Genomic DNA, 27566 nt, shown 5'->3' on the forward strand with positions numbered 1-27566 from the left:
AGGGTATTTCAAATAAAGGTTTTGTCAACTAGTAAAAACAGGTTGGCACCAAAAACCACCAAACACCCTGTTAGCTCCTGCAGCTCCCACTGCCAAAAATACCGTTTTGGGGAGCTGAGACGTGGGAGCAAAATCCTGAAAGTGCATTCTAGGACTAGAAGTCCCAAAACCCTTTTTGGGAATTGTGAGAGGAGACTCGAGCCTAGCTGAGGGAAATCTTCTTTGTGAACTTTGAAGTCTTGAGAGGGATAGAGCCCGGCAGAGGGAGGCCCTTTATGAACCATGGCAGAGGGGTCCGAGCCAGCAGAGGGAGACCCCTTGTGGACTTTTGGAGAGAACCTTTGGGAGCAGGGTCCGAGCCCGGAAGAGGGAGGACCTTTGGGAACCCTAAGAGGGGTCTGAGCCTGGCAGAGGAAGACCCTTTGTGTATTTTTTGAGTGAAATTGGCACCAGAGACAGAGTGTTCCAGCGCCACAGATGGCTCATTCGAAGGTCTCTGGCTGGTGCCCCTCTCCAGAACAAGGAAAGTATTGAACTAAGATTGTTGAAACTACAAGTACACAGAGGTCTTAAGGGATGCCAGTCGGAATTGTCAAAGTTGTCATACGAGGGTCAAGCCAAACCCACTGTACAGTCGAAAGTCTTTGACACATTGTGGAAGGAAAGAACTGTGTTACTGGGGCAAATGTGAACCCGACATAGGGAAAGCCTGGCTGGGGGCTAAAACCCGGACATAGGTAAGGGAAGAACCTAAGGGGTCTACAATAACTTCTGTTGAACTATGCTAAAATGGCAATGTGAACCCGACAGAGGGATACCAGGAGAAAGTTAAGGGAAGTGAATCCTGCATTGTGGTAAAGCAAAGTGAACTGTGTATTTTGGCAAACGTGAACCTGAGGGATGCCTGCAAATTAGGGTGAGCAATAATACACCTGTGAACATTGTGACAAGTGTGAACCCGACTGAGGGATGTCCACAGTGAGTGGTTGGTCTGAGCCCGACAGAGCCTGGCAAAGGGGGAATCCAAGGGAGAAGAGTAATCACCCGACGTGAAGATAAATAGAAGGAACTTTTATTTTGTTGTTCATGAGACATCAGGCCCTCTGAAGCAAGAGACTTTGCGTGAAAGAGACTTGGGCACTGTAACCTCATGCCGTAGAAGCACAGGAGTGTGCTGTGCTCAGGAGTCCCGCCTTGTCCCATGCTAAAAACGTGTGGAAGGGAGACCGTGGCCATAACATCCTGACTTATCATTTTGTGGACACCTCTTTCTTTTCTTGTGAACATTATCCCACTCTCTTTTTTAGCAAAGCAGTAAGGATTGGCAATAGTTTATTTTAGTATAGGCCCTTTTTATTTAACTAGACTCCACTTGGACAATATTATTATTTGATGGTAGTAGCTTGCTCCCATCTTAGATTTAGGTTTAGATTAGGCGTTTATCTCACCCATTTTACAGTTTAATAAACACCCTTGAACTGTGATCATTTATATCTGTCTTGCTTTTATACCATGCCTTCCTTATAGATATAACAGGATTAGCGAAAATGTTGCAAAAATACATCAAAAGGAAGTGGAAACCTGGCAGGAGAGTACACCAGGTATCTGAATAAGATACAGACGAATGGAATCCGCCAAAATGTTTGAAAACAAACAAAAAAGAAAAGAAAAAGAACCCTGCAGCACTGGTTCCCGATCACGGAAGTGAAAGGGAACAGCTGTTGTAGGGAGACAAGGTAAGTAAGGGTGTATGGGGTGTGGTGGGGGTGTGAGTGGGGGCGGGGGCCAAGTTGTAAATGTTCAGGGGAGAAAAGACTAAAGATTATTTCGGAAAAATAATCTTTGGTCTTTTCTCCCTCAAACAATTGGATCGCGGGCTTTCAAACCAGATGCCAGCCGAATAGCCAAGTTGTTTTGTGGTGTTGATTAAAAGAAACTGAGGGTCTGACATTCCTGAAACATAAGAAAGAGTAAAGAGAAATCCAGGGGAAGGAAACCACCCTCTGGAACAAGGAACTCTGTCCTTCTGGACCCCTTTTGTGTTGGAGTTCCTTTTGTGAACATGTGTGCACTACTTAAGGCCAAAGACATTTCTCCTTTCAGCTTAGAGTTATTTTTCCTAGATGTGAGGGCCGAAATAGTACTTTGGACACAGGACGATTTGCTTTAGACATCCCGACCTTGGACAGACCCTCAGTTTTAGTTTTAGGTAAACACCTCTTAGAGCAGGACCAGACAGGCATTTCCCAACCCCATTTTATTTTAATAAAAGTCTTTGACCAAAACCACAAATCCACTGTGTCCGTGTCTCATTCCTGGCTCTTCACACAACTTATTCCAAGTACAAATATTACATAGACAAAGATGACTACAGACGACCTGATTAAACTGGTCCTTACGTAAGCTAAGAAGGCGGTGTTCTTGTTTTAATCCTTTGAGCTCCTGCGCCACGAAGGTCTTCATCTGCTTTACATCCATCCCTCGACGTTTCTACAAGGAAATCAATGACAATTAAATTATGTGCATTTCATACAATCAACAAGTAAGATGTCGCTGTTTGATCCTAGCATAGAAAAACTGGGGCTTGTGTGTTTCTGGACACAGAAATGGGATTGGTGTAACCTCTGACGGGAGTAACACACCAACAAGAGTGACATCTGCAACATCTGAATGGGATTTCACTTCAAATAGAGCCATTAACGTACATCCAGGTTTATGAAGGTAGATTTAAGCCGCCACATGTGGACCTGAAAGCAGAAAGTGAGATGCACTTGTGCACAGGTATATCTATGTCTACAAAGCTAGATACACATCGTGTGAGGGGCCAGAAATGCAAAACGGGCACAAAGGTCTCATTTTCACACAAGTCGCCATTTTATTAACTAAAAAGGGGTGAGATAAACGCCTATCATTCCCTAACCTAACAAGAATGTCCCGGCCTAAAAAACTAAGGCTAAAGAAAAAATGACCTAGGCTCCAAAAAGTATCTGACCCCCCCCATTTATAATATACAACAACACAATTATAAAGGTTTGTTTGGCAGTCTTAAATTACACACAACAACATATCAATTCAAACTGAAAATCTTTAGAACATACTCCTTGTGACCAGGGTTGGACCCCCTTCCCCTGGATCAATTCAGGAATATCTGGAGCAAAGTTCAGGTTCAATAAAGTTCTGTGCAATAACACAGTTGCCTTCAGCACAGCATAAAAAGTATTTTCCATTCAATGGATCCTTTTACTTGGCAACGTGAATATCTCCCTTCCAAAGGCTTGTTCATAAATCAAAGCAACTGTTCATTTTCCACAATCTCCTGCTTGGCAAAACCAAAGTATTTTCCTCAAAACACAAGTTCATAAATCAGGATAAATGTTCTCTTCTCAAAGGCCAAACAATTGTCAGCACATCATACTTCTTCAAAAGAAACACATTAGTCAGGAAAGCTAAAAGGACGCTTTCTGAAATGCAACAGTTCATTAAGACAAGGTGATGAATTAACACTTCTTTTCCACCACAGCTTTTCACCACAACCACAGAACTTTAAGTCATCATCTTTCCTGGTCTACTCGCCTGGCAGGACTAACTACAATCGGTCCCTTTCCTGGATTATTCGCCTGCCAGGATAAAACTCCTATTACTACAATCGTATTCTCTGCTAATGCTTGTTCCAACACTCACCACAACAGGATCCTAAATGAGGAGGTTTGAACAACAACTGCTTCTCTTTATAGTCTCTTGACTCTTAAAGTGGGTTACATCTCTTTGTCTCTGTATTATTCTTTTATCGCCTTTTGGCTGTAGGCAATGCAGGTTACAGTTCTCTTTCCCTTGGGCTCCCCATACAAGGAGGGCTTTGCTCCTGCAGCCTTTGTTGCATACTTATGCAACCTCTTGGCTGCTGGCAATGCATGGTACAATTGTCCCCTGATTGGAATCCCTTGTTAGGAGAGTTGTACCCAGTTTGCCTTAATAACACTCTTCTGCGGCTTTGGCAATACAGGTTACAATTGTCCCCTAATTGAATCCCTTGTTAGGACAGTTATGCCCAGTTTGCCTCAGTTCATTTGTTCAGTATTCAAAATTATCAATTTCACCTAGCTTTCTCCTTCGGAGCACCCTGGGTCCCCTGCTTCAGGCCAACTTACTGGTATGCTTTGGTGTCTCCTGACTCGCTGGTGCTGCTGCGGGTCACTTTGGGGCCTTCTTCACTTCTGCTAGCTCTGGTTCGACTGCCGCGATACATGCAGTCCTTCAGTGGAGCTCTGACAGCTCTGTGTGATATCCAGTGCGACCTCTGTACCAGAGCAGTCCATGGTGTGTCAAGAGCTCGTCCCCCACACGACGTAGCTTTCTGCAGAGCTGCTTCCCGCTGTGCATTCTCTGCAAGGCCATGCTTGCTCTGCATCCACAGCATCTCCCACACAGCCTCCTGCTGTCGCCACTCCTACACCACCCGCCTCTGTGGTAAGGCACCAGGATGCACGAGTCTGGGCCAACGTGGTAAACGACTGTTGTGAGACGCAGAGCTCCAATGAATGTTAGCCTTTATACACATACGGAAATGCGTGCAGTTGTTTTAGGAAAGGACCGCATGCAATGTGATGTCACTGGCTGCTGCACGTGAAGAACTATTGCAAACCGTGGCATCCGGAATCCCCTAGACGCCACAGTAAACTGTAGCGGGACTGAAAAGGACCCCTGGCACTGCGGGTCCATCGCGGGCACGGAGGCCCACCCATCCGGATGTCTGTTCCACAATGTGCAGAGTGTCCTCCTGCTTTGGGGACTGCTACAGCGGGGGTTCCCCTGCAAAATCCTAACAAGAAATGTTGATTTCCAGTCCCCATTCCACTGTGAAACATCCAGATTCACTGCGCATAGGAGAAGGGTATGTGAAGAATCTGAGGGCGTCTTCACTTCTTTGCCCAGGTAACCATGTAAAGGCCGTCACTTTCAGATCCTGACCCTCGGGGTGGATATGTGAGGTGGGATCATCTGGGTGGAGGAGACTTGGGGAATGGAGATGAGTGGAGATGAGACACTCTTGGGTGAGACATGGTATCCCCCATTTCCCTTTTCCAATTAACCTAATGTCCCCCAGGGCTTTGTAGTTTACTATCAGTCCCTCCCCTATATATCCCACATAATTTCCCAGTAGACATCAATCAGGTACTGGGACAAGGAAGAGACACCACAGAGCCATATATCCTCTTTATAACAACTCTTACATACATGGACATCACTTTGGTACTGAGACGAAACAAGCATTGCCAAGAGTCAAGCAATAGTGGATACGTTTCCTAGAAGAAGAGTGTACTGGGAATCTTATAGCATCTTGTGTGAAGGAGCCATAACAGGCTGAGTTTCCTAGCAGTAGAGTGTACGGGGAAGCTTATGCTGGTCTTTGTAATGCAAGGAAGGCATGGTATCAAACAGTAGGACAGACACAAGTGATCACAGTTCAAGGTGGTTTATTGAACTTCAATGGGTTGGTTGAATGGGTATGTAATCCTAAATCTAAGGATGGGTGCAAGCTACTACTATCAAATAATAATAATGCCGCCATAGTGGGGTCTCTGTCAAAATAAAAGGGCCTATACTAATAAACCTATTGCCAATCCTTACTTCTAAATACAAATGGTGTGGGAGAACGATGTATGCAAAAGAAGAGTGTTCAAGAAACAATATGTCAGGATAGTTGAGCAGTTGACTTCCCTTCCCCACGTTTTCAGCACAGGACAAGGTGGCACACTCAAGCTTTGCACTCTGGCATCTCTGCCACAAGGATGCAGTTGAAAACATGGGGTTCTGGGCCTTCTGCGCCAAAGTCTCTTTCCAAATAAAAGTCTCTTATTGCAGAGTGCCTGGCGTAACAAACAAGTACCAAAGATTCTTTCTCATCAGGATTTTCACATTCACAAGTTTTCGGTTACTGTTCACCACAGGTCTCCCTCTGTCGGGCTCGGACCCCCTTAAACGCGATGTTCACAATTGGTCTCCCTCGATTGGGCTCATACCTTAAAATCTCACTTTCTTTGCTTTCTTTTTGTTATCAAAATTCAAAGACTTTCGACTGTGCAATGGATTTTTCTTAAATCATTGGAGGGCCACTTAGATTCACTTCATCTATATGTTTCACTTTATTGCTTTTGTTTCTGCCACTTCTTGGCTGGGTACATCACACAGAGACCTTCAATTGAGCACACCCGCAGTGACAGACCACTCTGTTACTTTGTCTCATACCTTCTCTGATTCTTATTAAAGTTCAAACATACATCTGCAATTGAGCTTTACTCACGTCTTTCCTCACAGGCGTTCATATGATTCGCTCTTGCGCTCTTCATACAATGTTGCAGCTCGCAATCTTGACTTTAACACAGACCGGTCTTGCATCGGTCTCCCCAACTCACCGGCTGTGATGATCTCTCGGGTGCTGCTTTGATCCTGGAGCAAAGGACGGTACCACGGCAGCTGCTGCTCCTCCCCGACTCGGCCGGTCATACAGGAGGGCCCCAGGTATCTCCGGCACACAATTCAGGATTCTTCAGTCTGGTTTCCAGGCCTCACACTTTTTTTGTTATATATAATTTTTATTGCTTTCAAAACATAACAAACACATTCACCCCACCAACTCCCAGCCCTCCCACCCCCTCCCTTCCTCCGGAAGATCTGCCATTTGCTCCTATTCGGATCTCTTCTCATGCCGTGAATATTTCCAAAATTCTTATTTTATGCGGGCACCATTGTTCTATGTAGTCTGATTGAAGGTATTCCAGCACCGCCCCCCATTCTTTCATAAAGGACCCACTTGTTCCCTGTAAATTATGTGTTCGTTTTTCCATTGTCACTAGTGTCCACACTTTCTGTAGCCATCCAAACACCATTGGTGGGTCCCGTTGTTTCCAATTCTGGGCAATTGCTGCCCATGCCGCTATCACTAAGCCCATAAAGCTCCTCCACTGAGCTTTCGAGTACGACCATGCCGTTGTGTTTTTTATCCCGCATAACCATACCCTCTCGCCCAATTGTCCCACGTTAGGGAACATCCCCTGCATCTGGGACTTCACTTCTGTCCAGAATCCCTGAATCCTGTGGTATTCCCACCAAATATGCCTCATTGTACCCTCCCCTTGGCAGCCCCTCCAGCATAGTTTGGATGTGTGCGGGTACATTATGTTTAGCCTCTCCGGAGTATAGTGCCATTGGATCACAATCTTTACCCAAATTTCCCTCATTTGAACCGCATGGGTCAATTTAAGAATATTTTTCCAGAGCTCCTCCCACTGTATTATATGATATGGCATTTGTAACGCGCCTATACACAAGTGTTTCAAGGCGCGACGAGGCAGGGAGGGGGGAACAAGGGGAAGACAGACAACGATCCTAATAGGCCAGGTGTCATTCAGATCGCGCAAGTGTAGGGGTAGGGGGAAGGGAGAAAGTGCAAGGGGAAGGGGAGGGGGGCGGGAAGTGCAGTACAAGGTAAGAAGAATAAAATCAATAAATAAATAAAGAGGGCCAGCTGGTGGCAAGTGCAAGGTAAGTGCAGACAAGTGCTGGGAAGGGGGGGCTGTAGGGATACAGAGACAGTGCTGCAGTGCAGAGGTTGCCAGGGAGGCAGTGCAAGTGGAGAGTGGCTGGGCCCAGGACCGGGGTCGGTGAGAGTGGCCCAGTTGCCGATTCAGTGCAGTTTCAGCGAAGAATTAGCAGGGGAGAGGGAGAGAGAAAGCAGAAGCAAAGAGGAAGGTTTTGAGGTGCTTCCGGAACCGGAGATGGTTCTCCTCATGTTTCAGGGAGGCAGGAAGGCTGTTCCAGAGGGAGGCCCCTGCCGCGGAGAGAGATCTACCCCCAGCTCGTAGCTTCGAGAAGCGGCTGACCCTGAGGGAGTTGGAGACAGATGAGCGAAGGGCTCAGGAAGGAAGATATTTAGGAAGAGAGAGTTGAAGGTATTTAGGTGATTTAGTGATAGCTTCCCCCAGGGTGTTTTCCCACTTCTGCATGTAGCTCCACTTAATATCCTCTTTCTGCACATTAATGAACTTGTACAGTGACGACACCAGTTTCTTGGAGCTGGAGTTTGTCACTGTGAATTTTTCGAATGGTGTGAGATCCCTTGTGGCCGCCGGTAAGATAGTCGACGTCGCGAGCCAGTGCCTTAGTTGTTCATATTTGTATCTGTCTGACACCTTTAGGTTCAAATGTGTCTTTCAGGCTTCAAATGGTCTAATTTCTTGATCTTGTATAATTTTTCCTATTTTTGTGAAGCATGCCACTTCCCATCTGCTGTACGCCTGCTTTTCCACTCCCGGTGGAAATTCAGGGTTCCTAAACATCGGTGTGAATGGCGCATGTACTTCTGTTAGGGTGCCCTTCCGAGCTAGCTCGTCCCACGCTTCCAACGGGGCCTTCATGACTTTGCTGATATGCAGGTTGGGGTGTCTGTGTTGTTTCCCTATCCACAACATACCTGCTATTGGGGTTCTCGCTACCGCCCTGTCTTGTACCGCCCACATTTTCTCTTGATCCTCCGCCATCCACTCCTTTAGTACCAATAGCTGCGCGGCTTGATAGTACTTGTAAAAGTGTGGGAGAGACATCCCTCCCTCTTGAATTGGTGCTGTTAAGACCGCCCTAGCCATTCGGGGGGTTTCTTTTTCCAGATGAATGAGGATATTATTTTTGAGAGGGCCCTGAAAAAGGATTTGGGGTCTCTTATCGGGATAGCCTGGAAGTAGTATACCAACCTTGGGAGAATATTCATTTTTACTGTTATAATACGACCCTACCATGAGATCTTTAGTGGTTTCCACCATTCTATGTCTCTCTTGATTTTACCCAACAGCTCCGGGTAATTAGCCCCATATAATAGGTCCATCCTCTCTGCAAGCGTTATGCCTAAGTATTGTATCCCCTTCTCCGCCATCTTCACATTTAGGGAGATTGCACTCTGTTTTGTCTCCCCTCCATCCCCTGCGAGAATTAGTATTTCTAATTTATTTCTGTTAATTTTCAGCCCAGAAATTGCTTCAAATTTGTCTAACTCATGTATTGCTTCTGGGAGGGTAGTACCTGGTCCGTAAGGGCAAGCAGGCGATCATCCGCATACACCACAACCTTATGCTGCCTGCCTGCCATCTCTATCCCTCTAAGAGAGGGTGTCTCTCTGATTCTGATGAGTAATGGTTCTAAGAATATAGCGTATAGAAGGGGGGACAGCAGGCATTCTTGTTTTGTACCCCGTGTTATTACCACTCTCCCTGTGACTTCCCCGTTTATGGCGATTCTAATAGAAGGAGTGTTATAGTTAGCCCTAATCATTTTCACATATTATTCCCCAAACCCCATATATTTCAACATTCTGAACAGTAGTGAGCATTCCACCCTGTCAAATGCCTTTCCGGCATCTAAAGACATTAATAAAGCCGGGGTATGTGTGATGCCGGTTTTCTCCACCAGATTTATTATACGTCTCAAATTATCGTGAGTTTGCCGGCCAGGGATAAAGCCTGATTGGTCAGGATTTATCAATTCGGGGAGGAGCGGAGAGTCTAGCTGCTCGAATTTTTGTATATATCTTCGAATCTAGATTGATTAGGGCAATAGGGCAATAGGAGCCTGGCTCCAACAGATCTTTTCCAGCTTTATGAAAAACTAACACCATGGCTTTGTTCATTGATGGAGTCACGTTCCCCCCTTCCTTGAAAGAGTTGAATAGGTTTGTTAAAAATAGGGTAATAATGCCCTCGTATTTCTTGTAAAACACGGCCATAAACCCATCTGGGACCGGTGCCTTATTTATTGGGAGACCTTCTATTGCTTTCTTCACTTCCTCCTCCCTTATTTACCTTTCTAATGAGTCTCTATCTTCCTTCGTTATTTGTGGAATGGGTAGGGCTTTCAAGTAGGCTTCCTGGTCTGAGCTGTCTGGTCTGCCAGATGCATACAGCGTGTGATAATACTCCCTGAAAACCTCTCCTATTTCACTCATGCGGGTTAATGTTTCTCCCTGTGCATTCTGCATACTCTTGATTGATAGGGCTTGTTGTTTAACCCGTAAATGTCTGGCTAGGTATTTATCAGCCTTATTGGCCTTCGTATAGTACCAGTGTCTGAGGTGTAAGAGGCTCCTATCTGCTTTTTTTGTGCGGAGCACATCTAGTTTCCCCTGTACATGTCTCAAAGCCTTCTTTATGCTCGGCGTGGGAGTCTGTGTTAGTTCCTTTTGGATGTCTGTTATTTTCTTCTCTAGTTCTTTTTCCCAAATATACCTCTGTTTGTCTCTAGACGCTATCATATGGCCCCGCATGACTGCCTTGAACGCCTCCCATACCATTCCTAGTGACACTTCCCCTGTATCATTGTGGGCAAACTATTCTATCTTTTCCCTGAGGGAGTCCCCAAGTATGGGATCATAGATTATTTCTTGAGGAAGCCTCCTTCCCCACGGCCCTCTATTTCTACCAGGTGTATTGATTTCCATCCTCAGAGGGGCGTGATCCGACAGTGAAATTGGGCCTATTTCCATCCCTTGAACCTTCCCCATCAGTCCCACTGTAATCCAGAAGTAGTCTATCCGTGACATTGTACTATGCGTCCCATGCCAAGTTCAGGTCTCCACCCAGTATTATTTCCCCATTTGCAAATTCTTCCAGTTTCCCTAGTGATTCCTGCAGGAAGCCGTCCTGGCCGGTATTGGGCGCATATATTGAGGCTAAAGTGAGTCGGAACCCATCTATGGTAACATTGGCACATACAAAGCGCCCCCCCCCCTTGTCCACTAGTGTGCTTTGTAGCTGGACGTCTCGGCCATCATGAATTGCTATCAGCACCGCTGCTTTTTTGTCTGGGGCGTTGGATTGCACTACCATTTTGTAGCCTCTCAGATGCAGCTTTGTTTTGTCCAGAGATCTGATGTGCATTTCCTGCATTAGTATTATGTCCCCCTTTTCCCTTCTGAGCAGGCTCCCTACTTTCCTTCTTTTGACCGGGGCATTTAGGCCCCTCACATTAAACGTGAGAATGTTCAGCTGCCCCATGTTTCCCCCTTTTAGCCAGAGCTGTTATTTGCGTCACCCTCAGATCCTGATTCCCATCTCTCTTACGGTGGACCCTCCCTTCCCCTCCGCCCTAGCTTCCTCCTCCCCCCCAACATACAACATTCCCAACAAATCAACAGCTGTCCCAAGGAGGACCCAGGGACCTAATGATGCAAGGACGTGTGGCCCGTCGCTCCTGACCCTCTGCTTACTCGGGTGAAACCTCACGGGGGGTCCTAAACCCTGCATTTATTTTGATTTGATTTTATTTGCTTGTAAAGCGTGCTAAATCCTTGGGTAGCTATGGGCTTAACTTGAGGACGTGTTACAGACATGTTGTACATAGTAAGATACAAAACAGAAAATTGCATATATACAATACTTACATTGTCTACAGTGTTTACAAGTAGTGTGCATCATATGACACTGTGGAAAACATTTTCAATATTTACACTTCAAGGTGTTATGTGGGTGATGTTTGGGATGGGGTGGTCTGGGGGTGTAGCATTTACCACTGTTTTAGCTGGATCCCGGCGATGAGGGCCCTCGTCGGGCTGCGGTTCACTAAAAGACACCTTGAATGCTTGTGTCACCCGTCCTCACTGGTCCCCAATTTTGCTATGCCACGCCGTATTCTTATTATCCTGCTCCTGGGTTGTGTGCGTCGATGTTCGCTCATCGCTTCCCACCCCTAGATTGATTCTTCCTATGATGCTCTGATTTCTATTCCCATGGCTTTCTACGTGGCTCCTCTCTTGAGCAAGGGTTCCCTTTGTCTCAATCTTCTTGGATGTCCAACACCTGAAGCCCTTCCTCACATAAGGTTACCTTCCGTTGTTTTCCCTCCCAGGAGAACAGAAGCCCAAATGGGAAAGTCCATTTGTACCTGATTTTCCTCGTCACCAGTTCCCTCACCACCGGCGCCATCGCACTTCTCTTCTGTAATGTCACCAAGGCTAGGTCTTGATAAAGTTGTATCTCCACACCGTTCATCCTGATGTGGTCCATCCCTCTAGCCTTGCTTAGGATCTGTTCTTTCTGGATGTATGCGGTTAGGGCTACCAGCACATCTATCGGGCGTTCCCCTGGTTCGCCAGTCCTCTTTGGGCCCACCCGATGCACCCTGTCAATTTTAATATCATCCACCTCTTCGGCTGCCAGAATGTCTCTGAAGACTTCTTGAACTGCCGTCTTGAGATCTTTATCCTCCACTGTCTCCACTATATATTTTATGTGGATATTGGACCTGCGAGAATGTTTTCTAGGTCCTCGCATTGCAGCTTTAAGTTGTGTGTCAGTCTCACCACATGCTCTTGCATTTCACTGCTTTGCTGTGCTGCTTCTTCCACGTTTTGGATGATTTTTTCCAGCGTGTCCGTTCACTCTTCAAGCTTTGCAACGTCCGTGCGCAGTTCCTGGACCACCTGTTTCATATCTTTCCTCATAGTTGCAAATTGGTCTTGGGCCGTGGTCATGAATTTATCCTGCAGTTCCCTAAACCATGCCTGCATGTCATCTTTAGAGGTTGGTGACGAGTGGTGAGGGGCAGGGTTCTGCGCCTCCGATGGTTCCTCCTGGGTTCTCCCTTTAGCTATGGGCGGATTGTTCGTGGTCCACATCTGGATCAGGTTTGCATCAGGTTTGGAGGTCTGGATTTGTGCCACAGGTTGCCCCCCCTTCCCTTCCGCTCTTGACATTGCTGCTACTGAGTTGGACCTCCAAACCTTTCCATTGGGTTCCCGGTTTTCTGCGGCAGACTAATCCTTATTCTGGTCTCCCCCCTCCGCTCTCTCCCTTGAGGAGGGGGTGGGCTCAGGCTGTTTACGTTCTTCTTTTCGACTGCCACGTCCTCGTTTTTAGCAGCGCCACTGCATGTCAGCCAGTCCAGGTTGCAGTTCACCAGGGGTCCCCGTCACCCTTTCTGGCACTACCACCGATCTGGCTGATCCCTCCTGTTGGAGTGGCAGTGCCACTGTTCACTTTGCCAGCCCTTCTTGCCGCCTCAGGGGGATGGTGGTGTGTGGGAGTAGGTGAGGCGCACAATCCTCCCTCCTTCTATTCCTCCAACTTAGTCTCTGCTGCCTCCTTACTGTGCTAGGTTACCTCCTTCACTGTTATGTACCTTCCACTCCGGGGCCGCTTCCATGTCCAGCACGTCGTTACTTCCCTGTCTCCCCCGAGGTGCTCTGCCAGGCACGGCGCTATGGGTGGTGTGTTCTCCGGGCATGTGAAGTAGTCATGCGGGTGGGCAGGGGGTTTGCGGGGATGTGACGGTATTGTCCCCTCCCGCCTTGCCGATCGTATGGATGTCCCCCCTTCACCCTCAACTTGCTGAGGCGTGTGTCCTTGTGTCTGCCGCCTGCAGTGCCCTTCCTCTCCGCGGCTCCATGTCATGCCAGACCGATGTTGTCTTTCCCGCTCCCAAGTTCCTATACTTCGGTTCTCCCCTTGCTGGAGCCTCGGCGTGTGTCGTGTGCCTCTCTCTTCCCGTGAGGAACGGTATAGGGGAATCACTGTCTGTCGGATGGTCCCAATCTGCCCGGCCCCACCTGTCGGCAGATTGCGGATGCCGTCCAGACCCCCATGCCGGGGACTCTATCCCACAGCATCTGCGGGGGGTGCTTTCTTCTGGCCAGTACCTTGTCCTGGCAATTCTCTCCCGTATGGCTGCTCAGACGAATGTCCTTCCCTCTAGACAGTCTTCCCGGCTCCACTCACAGTCGGCGGGTTATCCTGTCCTCCCGTGGGGACCGCGCTGATGGTCTTTTCCGCCCTTACTCTGGCTCCAATTTCAATCGAACGAAGCCCTTGCTGCATCCAAGCTCCACATTCTTCCTGATCTGCTCCCGCCTCGGGGGGAGGGAGGGGGCTGTGTTTCACCGAACTGCTTTCGTGCCCAGTGTGTCTTGACGCCCATCCTCGGGCCGAACCACAATGGGGTACGTGGCTCTTCTCAGGATCGCGTGGGCATCTCTGTGTCTTGCAGGCACCGGGTGTTGGACCGCGCTGCTAATTGCGGGTGTCCAGTGCTTAAATCAATGCTTTATTTTTGCGGCCCGGCGGGAGAGACTCCTACTCACGTCTCCTTGCTGCGGCCGCCACCTTGGAATCCGGCCTCATGCTTTTTAATATGAAGGTTTCTGGAAGGTTTCTGGAAAGTAACGGTTTCTCACTGGTAAGGTCAAAGGTATCTCCCTCCTTGCTCTCGCAAGAGTTAGATGCGAGGGCAAGTATATGTTTTGACACAGACAGACATTTGCTTTGGACTTCCTGACACATACTATCATTGGTTTCATTTAGGTAGGGAAAACCCACTTTAGCATAGGGCAGGTTCAGACTTTTTCCAAACCCAATCTTTGGTTAATAAAAGTTTGCATCCCAAAACTATACTCAGTTGTATGTGTCTACTTCATGATGCCTTCACAAATGGTCTCAGAAGTGGGATGCGGCTCACCCGATACAAGCTGGGGAACCCCAACATTTGAGAAATTAAGTTCCAAAGCGTCAGACCAATCAGTAGCCACACAAGGCTTGATTGGTTTCCACATCTGCAGTAGTGGGGAAGAAGTCATTCCCCCAGGGGAAAGAAGACTAATACCCACTGATCTGGTTTTGATTCCATCCCCACCAACATACATCTGGTTGGCTCCCAAGTCGGGGTTAGCCTGGAAATTTTGAATTGACGCGATAGCCGGGTTATAGATCATGACTTCAGGGGTGATATAAAGCTTTTACTACAGAAACATGGGAAAGATCCCTTTCAGATCCATCAAGGGTGTACAAATTGTGCTGGGAGTACTCGAAATAGCAGTGTTTCCCTGGGTAGAGAGGCCAGGAAAGAAATAATCGAACAAGGTACCCACGGCATTGGGGAAGCTGATGAAAGCCCTGACACCCCACAGTTTAGGATGTTTCACACACCCAATTTCTGATTCACTCTTTTCTCATGGCTTGTAGTAAAGTACCCTGGGCTTTGTCTATGCCATATGAAAGCAAGCCCTAATCAAATAAAATGTATATGCAATGAGCGTCATAATAGTATGTGATGAATAGCCTGCAAATATTAAAGCATAAACAAAAACTGGACAAGAAAACGCTACTTACATCATACTGGGTCTGTAGATTTCTGGCCTTTTGACTCAGAAAGCCAAAGACATTTGAAAAATGCTCATTTCTGATTTCGTTAAAAACCTGCAAGAGGACAAAGCCAATGATTTGAGATAAAATACTGTTCCTTTCCAATAATCACAACACATAATGTCATCATAAGACAGTATTTACTTTCACATTGACTCAAATGAGCATGCAACAAGACACTCATGAGAGTAATTTAATCCAAAATGCATCATAGTGTTCCCGAGGGTGACATCCTACTATCTAAATCTTTCTTTCACTATCAACCTCTCTAAGATTTGACAATATATCATATTGTAAAATTAGAATTAAGTGCAGATTACTGATGGCATTAGGTTGTTGATCACCTCACCCCGAAACATGCCCAAAACACCATTGATCGTCGTCTAGTTTTGATTTCTGGAAATCTCATCCAAGGAAAGAAACACTTAGAAAAATTGACAATAAGGACAAGGAACGAAATTTGGTAACAATCACAGGTCTGAATTGTGACATAAACGCTTATAAATTTCCTACAGCTGAAGCAGGATCTCGGCACACATGACACACTTACTGTGAATGGTTGTGGCAAATGGAGACATGGGAATTGTAGAGAACAATTTGAGAACAGTGGCTAAATATTTAGGTGACAAGACAGAAACATACAACATAGGGAATGTTTTTATTGAAAACATAACAGCAACTCACAAGTTTAAACATTCCTGAAACCTAGACATTCAAATAATACATTGTGTAATAATAGACATCTCTTAAACCCTCGCAAATTGCAAAGAAAATCATGCAATGCAGTGTTTGAATCAATAAAAAAATAAGCTCTTATAAAGGGGACTTTTTGCCTAGGAGATATCGGGAGAAAATGTCCTCAAAATTCTACGCACTGTGACGAATTCTTAGATGTTGTCACTTCTCCCCGAGGGGGGGGCCCTTTCCCATGAGGCCATGGAGGCACATCTGCAACCCAATAGTCCCCCTGGGAGTGGTACACAGCAGGAGGATCTCATGGGGAGAGACCCCACCTCTGGGGACATGGAGGACCACCTAGGGAGAATGCGGTATGACATCCCTCCCCCAAACCCCTACACCCCTCCATACCCCAAACACCCCAAGATCATCCCTAGCCAACCCATATATATGTGTGTGGCCATGAGGTTAAACTCTACTGAGACGAAGAAGAACAGACTACCTTAGAGAGGCTTGTCTGGTAAATACCAATAAGAGGAAGAGGAGCGAAGTAATGAAGAACACCCAGTGGCACACAGATGAACGTTCTAGTATTCTGCGGGGGAGTGTGCAACCAAGTAACCAGTTGTTCCATAATAAAAAGGAAAAAGGACTAAAGGAAATGAGATGCAGATTGGAAAGCCCCAAGGATGGAGAAAGTGGACCGAGACACCTCAAAGAGGAAGTCCATAAGGATGTGTCCTGTGCTGTTGGAGAGAGCAGCCAGTCTCCAGTGTGAGAGAGGAAAGCATGGAACAGTAGCCGGGGAGAAGAACAACGCGGTAAGATGCCAACAGAGTTCTCTGTTGGCCACAAGAAGGCGAACCAGATCCTAAAGCCAGGAAGGCACGCCAGCATAGTGACCGCAGCGGAGACCAGCCCACAGAGCCGCAGAGGTGAAGCCGAGACCTGGAAGTCCCAACAGCATATCTAAACCTCAGAGAAGGTAAGGGGAGATATGAAACAGCCAAAGGGGGCAACGCACATGATAGGGTGGTTCTCCCGGGCCCCAGTAACGGCAGGAAAGTTATTGGGAACAACCAAAGACGGGACTGGGACCCGCACCTGTGAAAAAGGAGTAACAAAAGCCATCTTCTTCGTGGCAGTACAAAGCAGGAGAGTGAAAAGGTCTGCCAGGTGTAAAGGTATCATGAAGCAAGATACAGACAGATTCACTCAAAATAAAATGGTTTATTTCTTAAATGTCAGGATGGAGCCAAGTTAACTTGCCTTCTGCTAAAGTGGGATTTCCCAACCTAAAGAAACTAAGGATAAACTGTGTTCCGAGCTTCTTCCAGCTCCCGGCTTGCTTTTCAGCTTCCCCCTCCCCATCGAGTAACCCTGTGCAAATAAACCTACAAGGAAGTATTCCATTACCTCCGCCTGAACGCTCTGCCGGAGATCCCAAAAGGTTTGCCGTGTTTATGAACCAATGTCGCTTGTACTTTTTATGCAGACCCGGAGCCTTCCCAAACGATCAAGCCAAGGTAGCCTTCGTATTGTCATATCTCAGCAGCAGTGCAGCTGATTGGTCAATTCCACTAGTTACTCAGGATGACCCAATTCTTCGGGATTTTCAGGGCTTTCAAATGAGCATGGAAAGACTATTTGCCAGGCACACCCAAGAACAGGCCCTGGATAACGAACTTTTGTCCCTACGACAAGGTAACCAGGACCTTCTATCCTATAGGTTGATAGTGGAAACTGGATGGCCTGAGGTAAAACGAATCACGTTATTTCATCGAGGGCTTCGAGGAGAACTCAAAGATGTCTTGGCTCAAGTCGTGAACCCACCTCAAGACTGCGCTGAATATATAGACTTAGTGGTCCAGTTAGATCACAGACTTCAGAACAGAAAGGCTGATCGAGCCAAGTTGGAGAATCGGGTGTTGGTCAAGACCCACGCTAACCCCAAAGGAGCAGATGCTTCAGAACCCATGCAAATCGGAGGGGTTAAAGGACCCTTAACCCAGAAGGAAAGAGAAAGGAGACGGCAAAGGCAATTGTGTCTATATTGTGGAACTTCTGGGCATTTTCTACGGGATTGCCCTGTAAAACCACCCAATAAGGTGGTAGGAGCTGCTGATGAAACCCATATGGAGTCAAACTCGGGAAACGACCACACCCGACAAGCGTAGAGGTCCGCTTGAAGGAGGATACTCAGACCTCACATTTCATCATACCAATGGTCCTCGTAGATCCAAGGCAGCCATCGTGTATGCACGCAGTAAGGGCATATATTGATAGCGGGGCCATAGGAAACTATGTGGACTACGAATTGGCTTCCAGGATGAATCTACCTCAGATGTCATCACCACAGTCGATGGAACTGAAATTGCCTCTGGGCCTGTAACTCATTCCACCACAGAGATGCCACTACTGGGTCAGGATGGGCATCGAGAGACTATTGTGTTTGATGTAATCAAAGCCCCACAGTTCCAAATAATACTGGGGATACCTTGGTTGGAAACACATAATCCTTGTATTGATTGGCGAGAGAAGAGAATAACCTTCCCGGATTGTGCACAAACCTGTTACCCAAAGAAAAATCTGAACGCAGCCTGGCCCCAGTAACCACAGCAGTCGTGCAACTACCTCCAGAATACCAAGAATTCCAGGATGTCTTCCAAAAAGAACAGGCAAACACCTTACTACCTCACAGATGGTACGATTCTCAAATCGATCTCATACCCGGTGCACAACCCCCTTGTAGCAGGATCTACGCCCTTACGGAACCTGAGAACCTTCACCTACGACAATACTTAGACCAGTACCTTGCTAATGGCTTCATTCGCCCATCCAAGTCCCCTGCATCTTCAGCTTTGTTCTTCGTGCCCAAAAAGGAAGGTGGCTTCAGAACGTGCATAGACTACCGCGCATTGAACCAGATAACTGTTAAGAACCGATACCCATTGCCTCTGATCCCTGAACTACTAGACCAAGTGAAGGACGCTTGCATATACACTAAGCTAGATCTCCGGAGGGCATACCATCTGGTACGTATAAAAGAGGGTGATGAATGGAAGACTGCTTTTCGCACTAAGTATGGGTTATTCGAATACCAGGTGATGCCTTTCGGGTTGTGCAATGCACCAGCAGCCTTCCAATACTTCATGAACTATGTCCTTCGTGAACTCATCGACGTTTGTGTTGTCATAAATATCGATGATATTCTAGTATACTCCTCTTCAGAATATGACCATGTGAAGCATGTCCGAGCAGTCCTTGAGAAATTGCGCCAGCACAAACTATATGCAAAACTGGAAAAATGCATTTTTCATGCCACAGAAGTTGAATTCCTTGGGTTTGTCCTGACCCCAAGAGGAGTCCGAATGGACTCACGAAAGGTGGACGCAATTCTTAAGTGGCCATCACCAAGTTCAGTTAAAGGAGTACAAAGCCTGCTTGGCTTTGCCAATTTCTACCGCAAATTTATCCCAGATTTTTCACATGTTGTACATCCCTTCACAGCACTATTGCGAAAAAATAAACGCTTTATGTGGACTGAAGAAGCTGAAAATGCTTTCCAAGAGCTGAAAGCGAAATTCACGACTGCACCTGTATTAAAGCACCCGCGCCCTGAACTTCCATACATAGTGGAAACTGATGCATCCAGTCTAGCCATGGGACCTGTCCTGTCTCAAAAGGACCCTGAAACTGGCCAGCTTCACCCAGTAGCATTTTGGTCCAGAAAGTTCTCGGCACCCGAGTTAAACTATGCAGTTACCAATAAGGAGTTATTAGCCATTAAATCCGCCTTCAAGGCTTGGCGGCACTATCTTCTCGGCGCCAGGCATACCATTATTGTGATCACCGAAACTTACAGTATTTTAAAGACAGCCAAGGCCCAATCGTCACGCCAACTCCGATGAGCTTTGTTCTTTGCCGAGTTTCAATTTCGTGATAACCTATCGTCCAGGTTGTAAGAATGGTAAAGCAGACGCCTTATCCCGAATAGAGATGGGAGAGGCAGAAGTGAACCCAGAACCAGTACCTATAATTTCCGAACAAAGGATTCTTGGCATGACAACTCTACAGACACTAGAGGACATTCAGGTAAAGATCCAACAACTCTTTGATCCTACAGCCCTGTAGGACTGGGTAAAGAAAGGCCCGGAATACTCTGTCTCCAATGACCTGCCTTATTACCAAGGGCGGCTATTTCTGCCACATAAGGAACTACAAGAGCTAGTCATTTCCCGTTATCATGATACCCTAATGGAGGGGCACCCAGGTATTGCAAAAACTGAAGCTAAGATTAAGAGACAATTCTGGTGGCCCACCTGACGAAAGGATATTAAATCGTTTGTGATGTCTTGTGGCATTTGCGCCCAAAACAAAAGTCAAAAGAAAAAAACAGCTGGACTCTTACAACCTTTAGACATTCCGCCTACACCATGGCACACCTTATCGTTAGACTTTATTACTGACCTACCCCCATGCAATGGATTTAACACCATTCTAGTTATTGTGGATCTTTTTTCCAAGATGGCCCACTTTATTCCTTTGAAGGGATTACCTTCAGCTTCAATCCTGGACAAAGAGTTCCTCGAAAACATTGTTTGCATACACGGATTTCCATCCGTATTGGTCTCTGACCGGGGCCGTCAATTCATTTCACATTTTTGGAAAAAATGTTGTCAATTGGCGCAAATCGATGTGAGGTTATCGACCAGTCACCACCCCCAGACCGATGGTCAAACGGAGAGGACCAACCAGACTCTCAAACAATACCTGCGTTGTATGTTACATCAGACAGAGTAATTGGAAAGACATTCTTTGGATCGCCGAATATGCATACAATAATTCAGTACACTCTGGAACTGGACAAAGCCCCTTTTATACCTTATATGGGCACCATCCTCGAACCTCAGACCTTGACTCACACCAACACTTAGAAATGCCCGCAGTGGACCATCTGCACGCTACGATTACACAAGCCTTTAAGGAAGCAACTGAACATTTAAAAAAGGCGAAAGAAAAATACAAGAAAGATGCTGATCGGCATAGAAGTGATACTCCACAATACCAAATAGGGGACTGTGAGGTGGAAGCAGCGGCAGCCGCCCTGGATACTGGGAGAAAGGAGGGGGTTGAGGAAGAGTCCCGTCAAGTGCTGACCATCAATGAAAAGAGACAAACTACAGGTCCCAAAATGCCCCACGAAATAATGCATCAGGGCGGAGGCACACCGATGGGTAAAGAAAGGAAAAAAAAGGAAAGGGAGAACCGGGTTTCCTTATGTTAAAACCGGCCGAACACAAACAAAGTACAGGGTTAGCCCATAGTGGACGGAGCAGGGAGGAGGTGGGAAATCTGAATCAGGTGTGTTAAAACCGTTGCTGAGAACACATGGGGCGGATTACGGGGGGAGGGGCCGGACAAGAGTTAAATGCAACTCCAAGAGACTCAGGAGGCGTCTTAGTTTTCAGGAGCAGCGCGTGGCGAGAGACGCCGCACCCGAGTGGAGTGAGACCAGCCAAGAATACGAGTGGGCTTATGAAGTGTCCGAGTAATATATCATGAATACATGAGGCAATTATACAGTTAAATATATTTATTGGGTCAAATGATATAATAACATAAGTATAGTAATATATATAAGGAATGGAGGAGGGAGACAACCTATACTATCGGGAGCTGGACAGTTATCATTTCAATTTCGTGCTTCCTTCCAGAACTCTATTAACACCTGCGTTCCAAGTGTTCTAATGCTACTCACCATACCATGATCAGGCATGTCTCATACAGATCAGGCAGCTTCTGTCAGATGGTAAATACTACAGCTTACTAGTAGTAAGCGGAAAGTTCACAGATTGACACCGTACCCGGTCCAAGGCTCAAGACCTTTCAGTGGAGAGAAACGGCTGCCTAAGAAGAAGGATTCGGAGTGGTGAAGTGTATACTATTGACATTGTGTTCATTTCATTTTTCATGGCTGGCGGACAGGTTGAAGGGTGAAAAGCCTGTAATCGCCTGGCTGTTATCTTGGAACTAATTAAGGCCAATAGCGGCAGTGGCAAGTAAAGTAAGGCAGAACGCCTGTGCCTATGAGGTGAAAAGAACCGTCATCAGTTGGCTGAATTCATTGATCTGTGACCAGAATTTGTTGTGCAATAAACCACTGTGAAAGAAAACCTCGTTTGTCTCCAGCTGACTACTTAACAGTGGTGGCAGCGGCGGGATTACAGAGGAACGCAAAATCACCAGCAGCATGGAAGCCGTGTTAAAAGCATTGGCTGAAGGCCAACAGCAACTACAGCAGTTGGTGCAAGTACAAGGACATCAAGCCCAGGCGGACCGGCAGGCCCTACAACAGGCTCTACAAGCGGAAACAGCAGCTCAAGAACAGGGAAGAGAAGCATTGAGGATTCTGGGTGAATCAACGGCTAACCAACGGGCACATCCAGCTATTCCCCCTACCGTACTTCAAAAATACCAGGAAGGGATGATCCTAGTTATTTCTTTGTAAACTTTGAAAGAATAGCCCGAGCAGCACAATGGCCACAGGACCGATGGGCTTTCTTTTTGGCGCCCTTGCTTACGGGAGTAATGCAGGGAGCCTATCAGGCTGCCAATCCCACAGGGGACACCCCATATGTGGACATCAAGAAATCAGTATTGGAAAGGCTGGGGATGGATGAGGAGTCCTATAGGCTCCAGTTTCGTGAAACCAAACTTAAACCCGGAGAGAGCCCCAGGCAACTGTTCTACCGCATTGTGGCAATCAGGACAGTAGCCGATGTGGAGTTTTGCAGACTTTTATTACACACTGGTTAATTGTAATGTCTTAACCACGGTGATTGGTCTCCAGGTTGTCCCACAGTTACTTCACTGTGAGTAAAAGGCACCAGGAGTTCCTCTCCCCTTGAAATGTCTCCTGTTCTCACGGACCCGGTGTCACTCGCAGTCATCACGTAGAGGAGGATTACTTTAGTCCTTTTTCTGTGTTTCGCTCCGCAGCTCCGAACGCGACGCTGCCGGGAGTATTTAAAGTCCTTTTTTTCTTCTTCGCCGCCGTCCCTGGGCGGCACTAGTTTTTTTTTTTTTTTTTTTCTTTTCTCTCTCTCTCTCTCTCTCTCTCTCTCTCTCTCTCTCTCTCTCTCTCTCTCTCTCTCTCTCTCTCTCTCTCTCTCTCTCTCTCTCTCTCTCTCTCTCTCTCTCTCTCTCTCTCTCTCTCTCTCTCTCTCTCTCTCTCTCTCTCTCTCTCTCTCTCTCTCTCTCTCTCTCTCTCTCTCTCTCTCTCTCTCTCTCTCTCTCTCTCTCTCTCTCTCTCTCTCTCTCTCTCTCTCTCTCTCTCTCTCTCTCTCTCTCTCTCATCTTTGACAGCTCTGAACAGTCTCTGAGAAAATGTTGATCTGATCCGCAGTAGGCACACAGTCCTTTCTCTCTTCTGCGACGTCTTTCAGCTGCGGACAAGGGCGCCCTGGTGGCACCGATCTGCATGGGTTCCTTCAGTAACGATGTTAGTAGAGCGACTAGGGAGAACGGGTACAGAGGGGTCTGTGATATGGCCAGGAATCCTTTGCTTCCGACGTTCGACTCTTCTCTCTTGAAGGCGATACTCTATATGAAGCGCAGCAGAAAGTAGATCTGAGAAAGTAGGGGAACGAGGAGATCTAGCCAGGTTCGTCTTTAATTTCCTCCTTCAGTCCTCTTCTAAAAATGGCATATTGTGCTGTCCTCGGGCCATCCTGCTCCGGCTGCTAACGTCTTGAAAGAGGAAAATATATGATAAAACGTCTAGCGAGCCTTGCCGGACATCCAACAGATCTTCGCAGGCTGTGAAGGAGAGCTCGGGTCGTTCAAAGGCCCGTTTAAGAAGATTCTGAAACCCCGAATAGTCTTGCAAAATGGCGTTTCCACTAGTCACCAATGGGGTGGCCCAGGACAGAGCGTTTCCAGTCATGTTGGATATCAGGAAACCTACCCGGGCCTGATCCGTAGCAAAGGTACGAGGTCTGAACGTGAAATGAAACAGGCTTGCTTCAAGAAACTCCTTCACCTTCTTGGGGGAGCCATCAAACTTCCCAGAGGACAGCGCCATGGGTGGCAATTGCGAGGGAGTCGGTTCCCTAGCCGTAACCATTTGTTTAAGCAAAGCAGTTTTCAGTCTTGACCCCTTGTAGCTCCTGGGACATAGCTTGAAAAGCCTTCCACAGCTCTTGGACCTGTTCCTCAGCTGACATCGTGATACTCTTTGGCGTTGCAATCTGTGACTTGACAAGTACCCTTGGCTGAGTTTCCCCTGTACCCACGTTCTCCTCACCTGAGCTTTCTGAGTCAATGGTTCCTTGCAGTCCTCGATGTGCCAGGTAGTCTCTCTCCTTTCTCTGGTGCGTGTGCTTGTCACGGGCAGAAGCCACTGTGACCGCTGGGTGAGAACAGCGGCACAGTGACCTCCCTTCCGGGACCAAGCCAGAAAATGCAGGGAAAAACCAACTGTTTTTTACTGGAAGGTCGAGCTGATCTGCAGCCAGTCAAGGTGTTTTCCAACAACCATGTTGGTATCCATGCTTTACCCAATTTCTGCTCTGGCTTCTCTGAGGTATTTCAGGAGTGCCTCCATGCCAGACTTCCACCCCATCGGCCAGAGGACTGCACTATAGATCTGGAGCCCAATGCCTTGGTTTCCGTTTGGACGGATGTTCGCTCTCACCCAAACCGAGAGGCAAGTCCTACGGAGATACTTGGATACCAACATGGAAAATGGTCTCATTCAACCTTCAAAGTCTCCAGCAGGAGCCCCTTTGTTTTTCATTAAAAAGAGAGATTCCACCGATCTTAGACCCTGCATTGACTACAGGGGCCTGAATACAGTGACGGTCCGTGACCGGTATCCGATGCCCCTTATTACGGACATTATTGAGGCGGTGCAAGGTGCTCGAGTATATACCAAACTGGACCTTCGCAACGCATACCATCTGTTGCGGATTGCCAAGGGTGACGAATGGAAAACCGCGTTTCGTACTCCCCTGGGCCTATTTGAATATAAGGTTATGCCGTTTGGTTTGGTGAACGCCCCAGCAGTGTTTCAGAGGTTTATGGATCGGATGTTCTCTGACATGCTTTCTATCTCGGTTATCATCTATTTAGATGATATCTTGGTTTTTTCCCCTAATATGAGAGAACACATCACACAAGTACGACGAGTTTTGGAGCGTCTTAAGGTGAACAATCTACTGGTCAAAGAGGAGAAATGCAGATTCGCTGTACCATCGGTACATTATCTGGGATATGTTCTATCAAAAGGAGGGATAGCCATGGATCCTGACAAGGTACAGGTTATTCTTGACTGGCCGGCCCCGACCTCCGTCCGGGAGATCCAGAGGTTCCTGGGTCTTTCGAATTACTACAGGAGATTCATTCATAACTTTTCGGAGGTGGTATACCCCATCACCCGCCTACTCAAGAAGACGGCCTATCCTTTTTCTTGGTCTACTGAGGCGGAAAAGAGTTTCTGTTATCTAAAAACCCTCTTCTGCTCTGCCCCGATTCTGCAACATCCCAACCAAACTCTTCCATTTATTCTGGAGACAGACGCCTCTGCCATAGCTGTCAGAGCAGTGTTGCTTCAGTCCTTTAACAATGTGGAGCATCCGGTCGCCTATCTCTCCAAGACTCTTTCCCCCAGCCAACTCAACTACTCGGTTCTGGAGAAAGAATTGTTAGCAATGAAACTGGCTTGTGAGGAATGGAGGCACCTTCTCATGGGTGCCCGCCATCGGTTCCTCATTCGCACCGATCACAAGAACCTAAAGGCTTTACAGGACATGGAATGTTCAAACTCCAGACAAGCCAGATGGGCCTACCTGTTTTCGCAGTACGACTTCCAGATCACGTACATCCCTGGGTCTCTCAACCGTCTGGCTGACGCTTTGTCTCGCAAGGATTCCCACTTGGAAACGGTAGCTGTCAAGTCTGAGCCAATGTTCCACAGAAATCGGATCCTAGCCATGGTGAGTTCTTTTCTTCAGGAGGTCAAGGCAGCTGTTGCGCAAGAGGCTCCTCATATCTCTTTTTCTGCTGATTCCCCTTTCCAAATCAAGGACAGTTGGGTCTTCTACAAGAAGAGGTGGTATATCCCTGAAGGGTCATCGCGCCAGAAGATCCTTAAATGGTGTCACGACTCTTGTCTGGGCGGACACAGAAGCGGAAATGGTACGATGGAACTTATCTCAAGGTCATTCCTTTGGCCCAACATCAGGAGAGACGTGTTCAACTACGTAAAGACCTGCCCCACTTGTGCCAGAATCAAATATGCCTCGGGGAAGCCCCTAGGACTTCTCACCCAAGTGGAGATACCAACTCGCCCATGGGGACTCATCTCCACCGACTTCATAGTGGAGCTTCCTGAGTCTGAGTCATGCAAATGTATCATGGTTACGGTGGACTCTCTAAGCAAGTTGGCCCATTTTTCTCCTCTTCCTGGACTTCCCTCTGCCACCAAGATGGCAGAGACGTTTGCCCGAGATATCTTCAAACATCATGGCCTCCCCGACAAAATAATATCCGATCGAGGAAGCCAGTACATTTCAAAATTTTGGACAGCGTTGTGTTCTCGTTTGGGAGTGGAAAGGGCCCTTTCCTCTGGGTTTCACCCACAGACAAACGGCCAAACGGAGCGACTCAACGCAACCTTAGAGCAGTACTTGCGATGCTTTATATCCCAGCGTCAAGATAATTGGGTTTCTCTACTCCCTACTGCAGAATTTGTCTACAACAACTCCAGGCACACTGCCACAGGCCTATCCCCTTTTTTTTGTACCTACGGTGTTCACCCGCGTTATCTAATGCCCGAGGTGCCCAGGTTCTCTAACTCTCCGACTGCAGAAGAGGTGCTAAGAGATGTCAAGGAGGCCAGGGACAGTGCATTGCTAAGCTTGAAGGTTTGTAGACAGCGGAATAAGACTGAAGCCGACAAACACCGCAGGGAAGCACCTTCATGGAAACCCGGGGACAAGGTGTGGTTGTCTACCAGATTCCTTCCCAGATGGACAAGACCTTCTAAATTGTCTCCGCGGTTCTTGGGACCTTTCCCCATCCTCTCCAAGGTCAATCCTGTTGCCTACCGTCTAATACTCTCTCCATCTCTCAGACGCATACACCCTGTCTTTCACACCTCTCTTCTTAAGCCCTACTACTCTGATCCACATCACCGTCCTCTCAATCGGAATCTTCCTGTCACTGCTGCCAACCAGGAGGAATACGAAGTTTCTGCCATCCGCGATTCTAGATTTCTTCGTGGCCGGTTGGAATACCTCCTGTCATGGAAGGGCTACCCGGCATCGGAGGATTCCTGGGAGCCTGCTTCTCAAGTCCATGCCCATCAGCTGTTGGCTAGGTTCCATCGCCTGCACCCGGGTAAGCCCGGGTGGTTGCACTCTAAGGGGGGGCATACTGTCACTCGCAGTCGCGGTCATCACCACGACTGGCGATTTCTTTCGCGTTGGAGTTTGAGAGGACGTAGAGGAGGATTACTTTAGTCCTTTTTCTGTGTTTCGCTCCGCAGCTCCGAACGCGGGACGCGACGCTGCCGGGAGTATTTAAAGTCCCGCCTCCCGGCAGGTCGTTGCGTTGCAACCCTCCTCTGTTGTTTACTTTTCAACTCTGGGTCCTTCGCTCTTCCTCTGCACCTCGCTTTGGAATTTCTCAGGGGATTTTTCCCCTTGG

At 47.4% G+C, this 27566-nt stretch overlaps 1 protein-coding gene across 1 annotated transcript in view; it reads right to left on the bottom strand.

Moving 5' to 3' along the window:
• VPS33B (VPS33B late endosome and lysosome associated) overlaps positions 1 to 27566 on the bottom strand; it is a 312860-nt gene that overhangs the window by 138993 nt on the left and 146301 nt on the right. The window contains exons 13-14 of the mRNA XM_069625205.1: positions 15144 to 15230; positions 2400 to 2490 (exon numbers count right to left, since the gene is read on the bottom strand). Of these exons, the coding sequence (XP_069481306.1) occupies positions 2400 to 2490; positions 15144 to 15230 (178 nt within the window). The remainder of the gene's footprint in view (positions 1 to 2399; positions 2491 to 15143; positions 15231 to 27566) is intronic.

This window comes from Ambystoma mexicanum, chromosome 11 (assembly GCF_040938575.1).
Source record: "Ambystoma mexicanum isolate Mex_15411 chromosome 11, UKY_AmexF1_1, whole genome shotgun sequence".
NCBI classification, from domain to species: Eukaryota; Metazoa; Chordata; class Amphibia; order Caudata; family Ambystomatidae; genus Ambystoma; species Ambystoma mexicanum.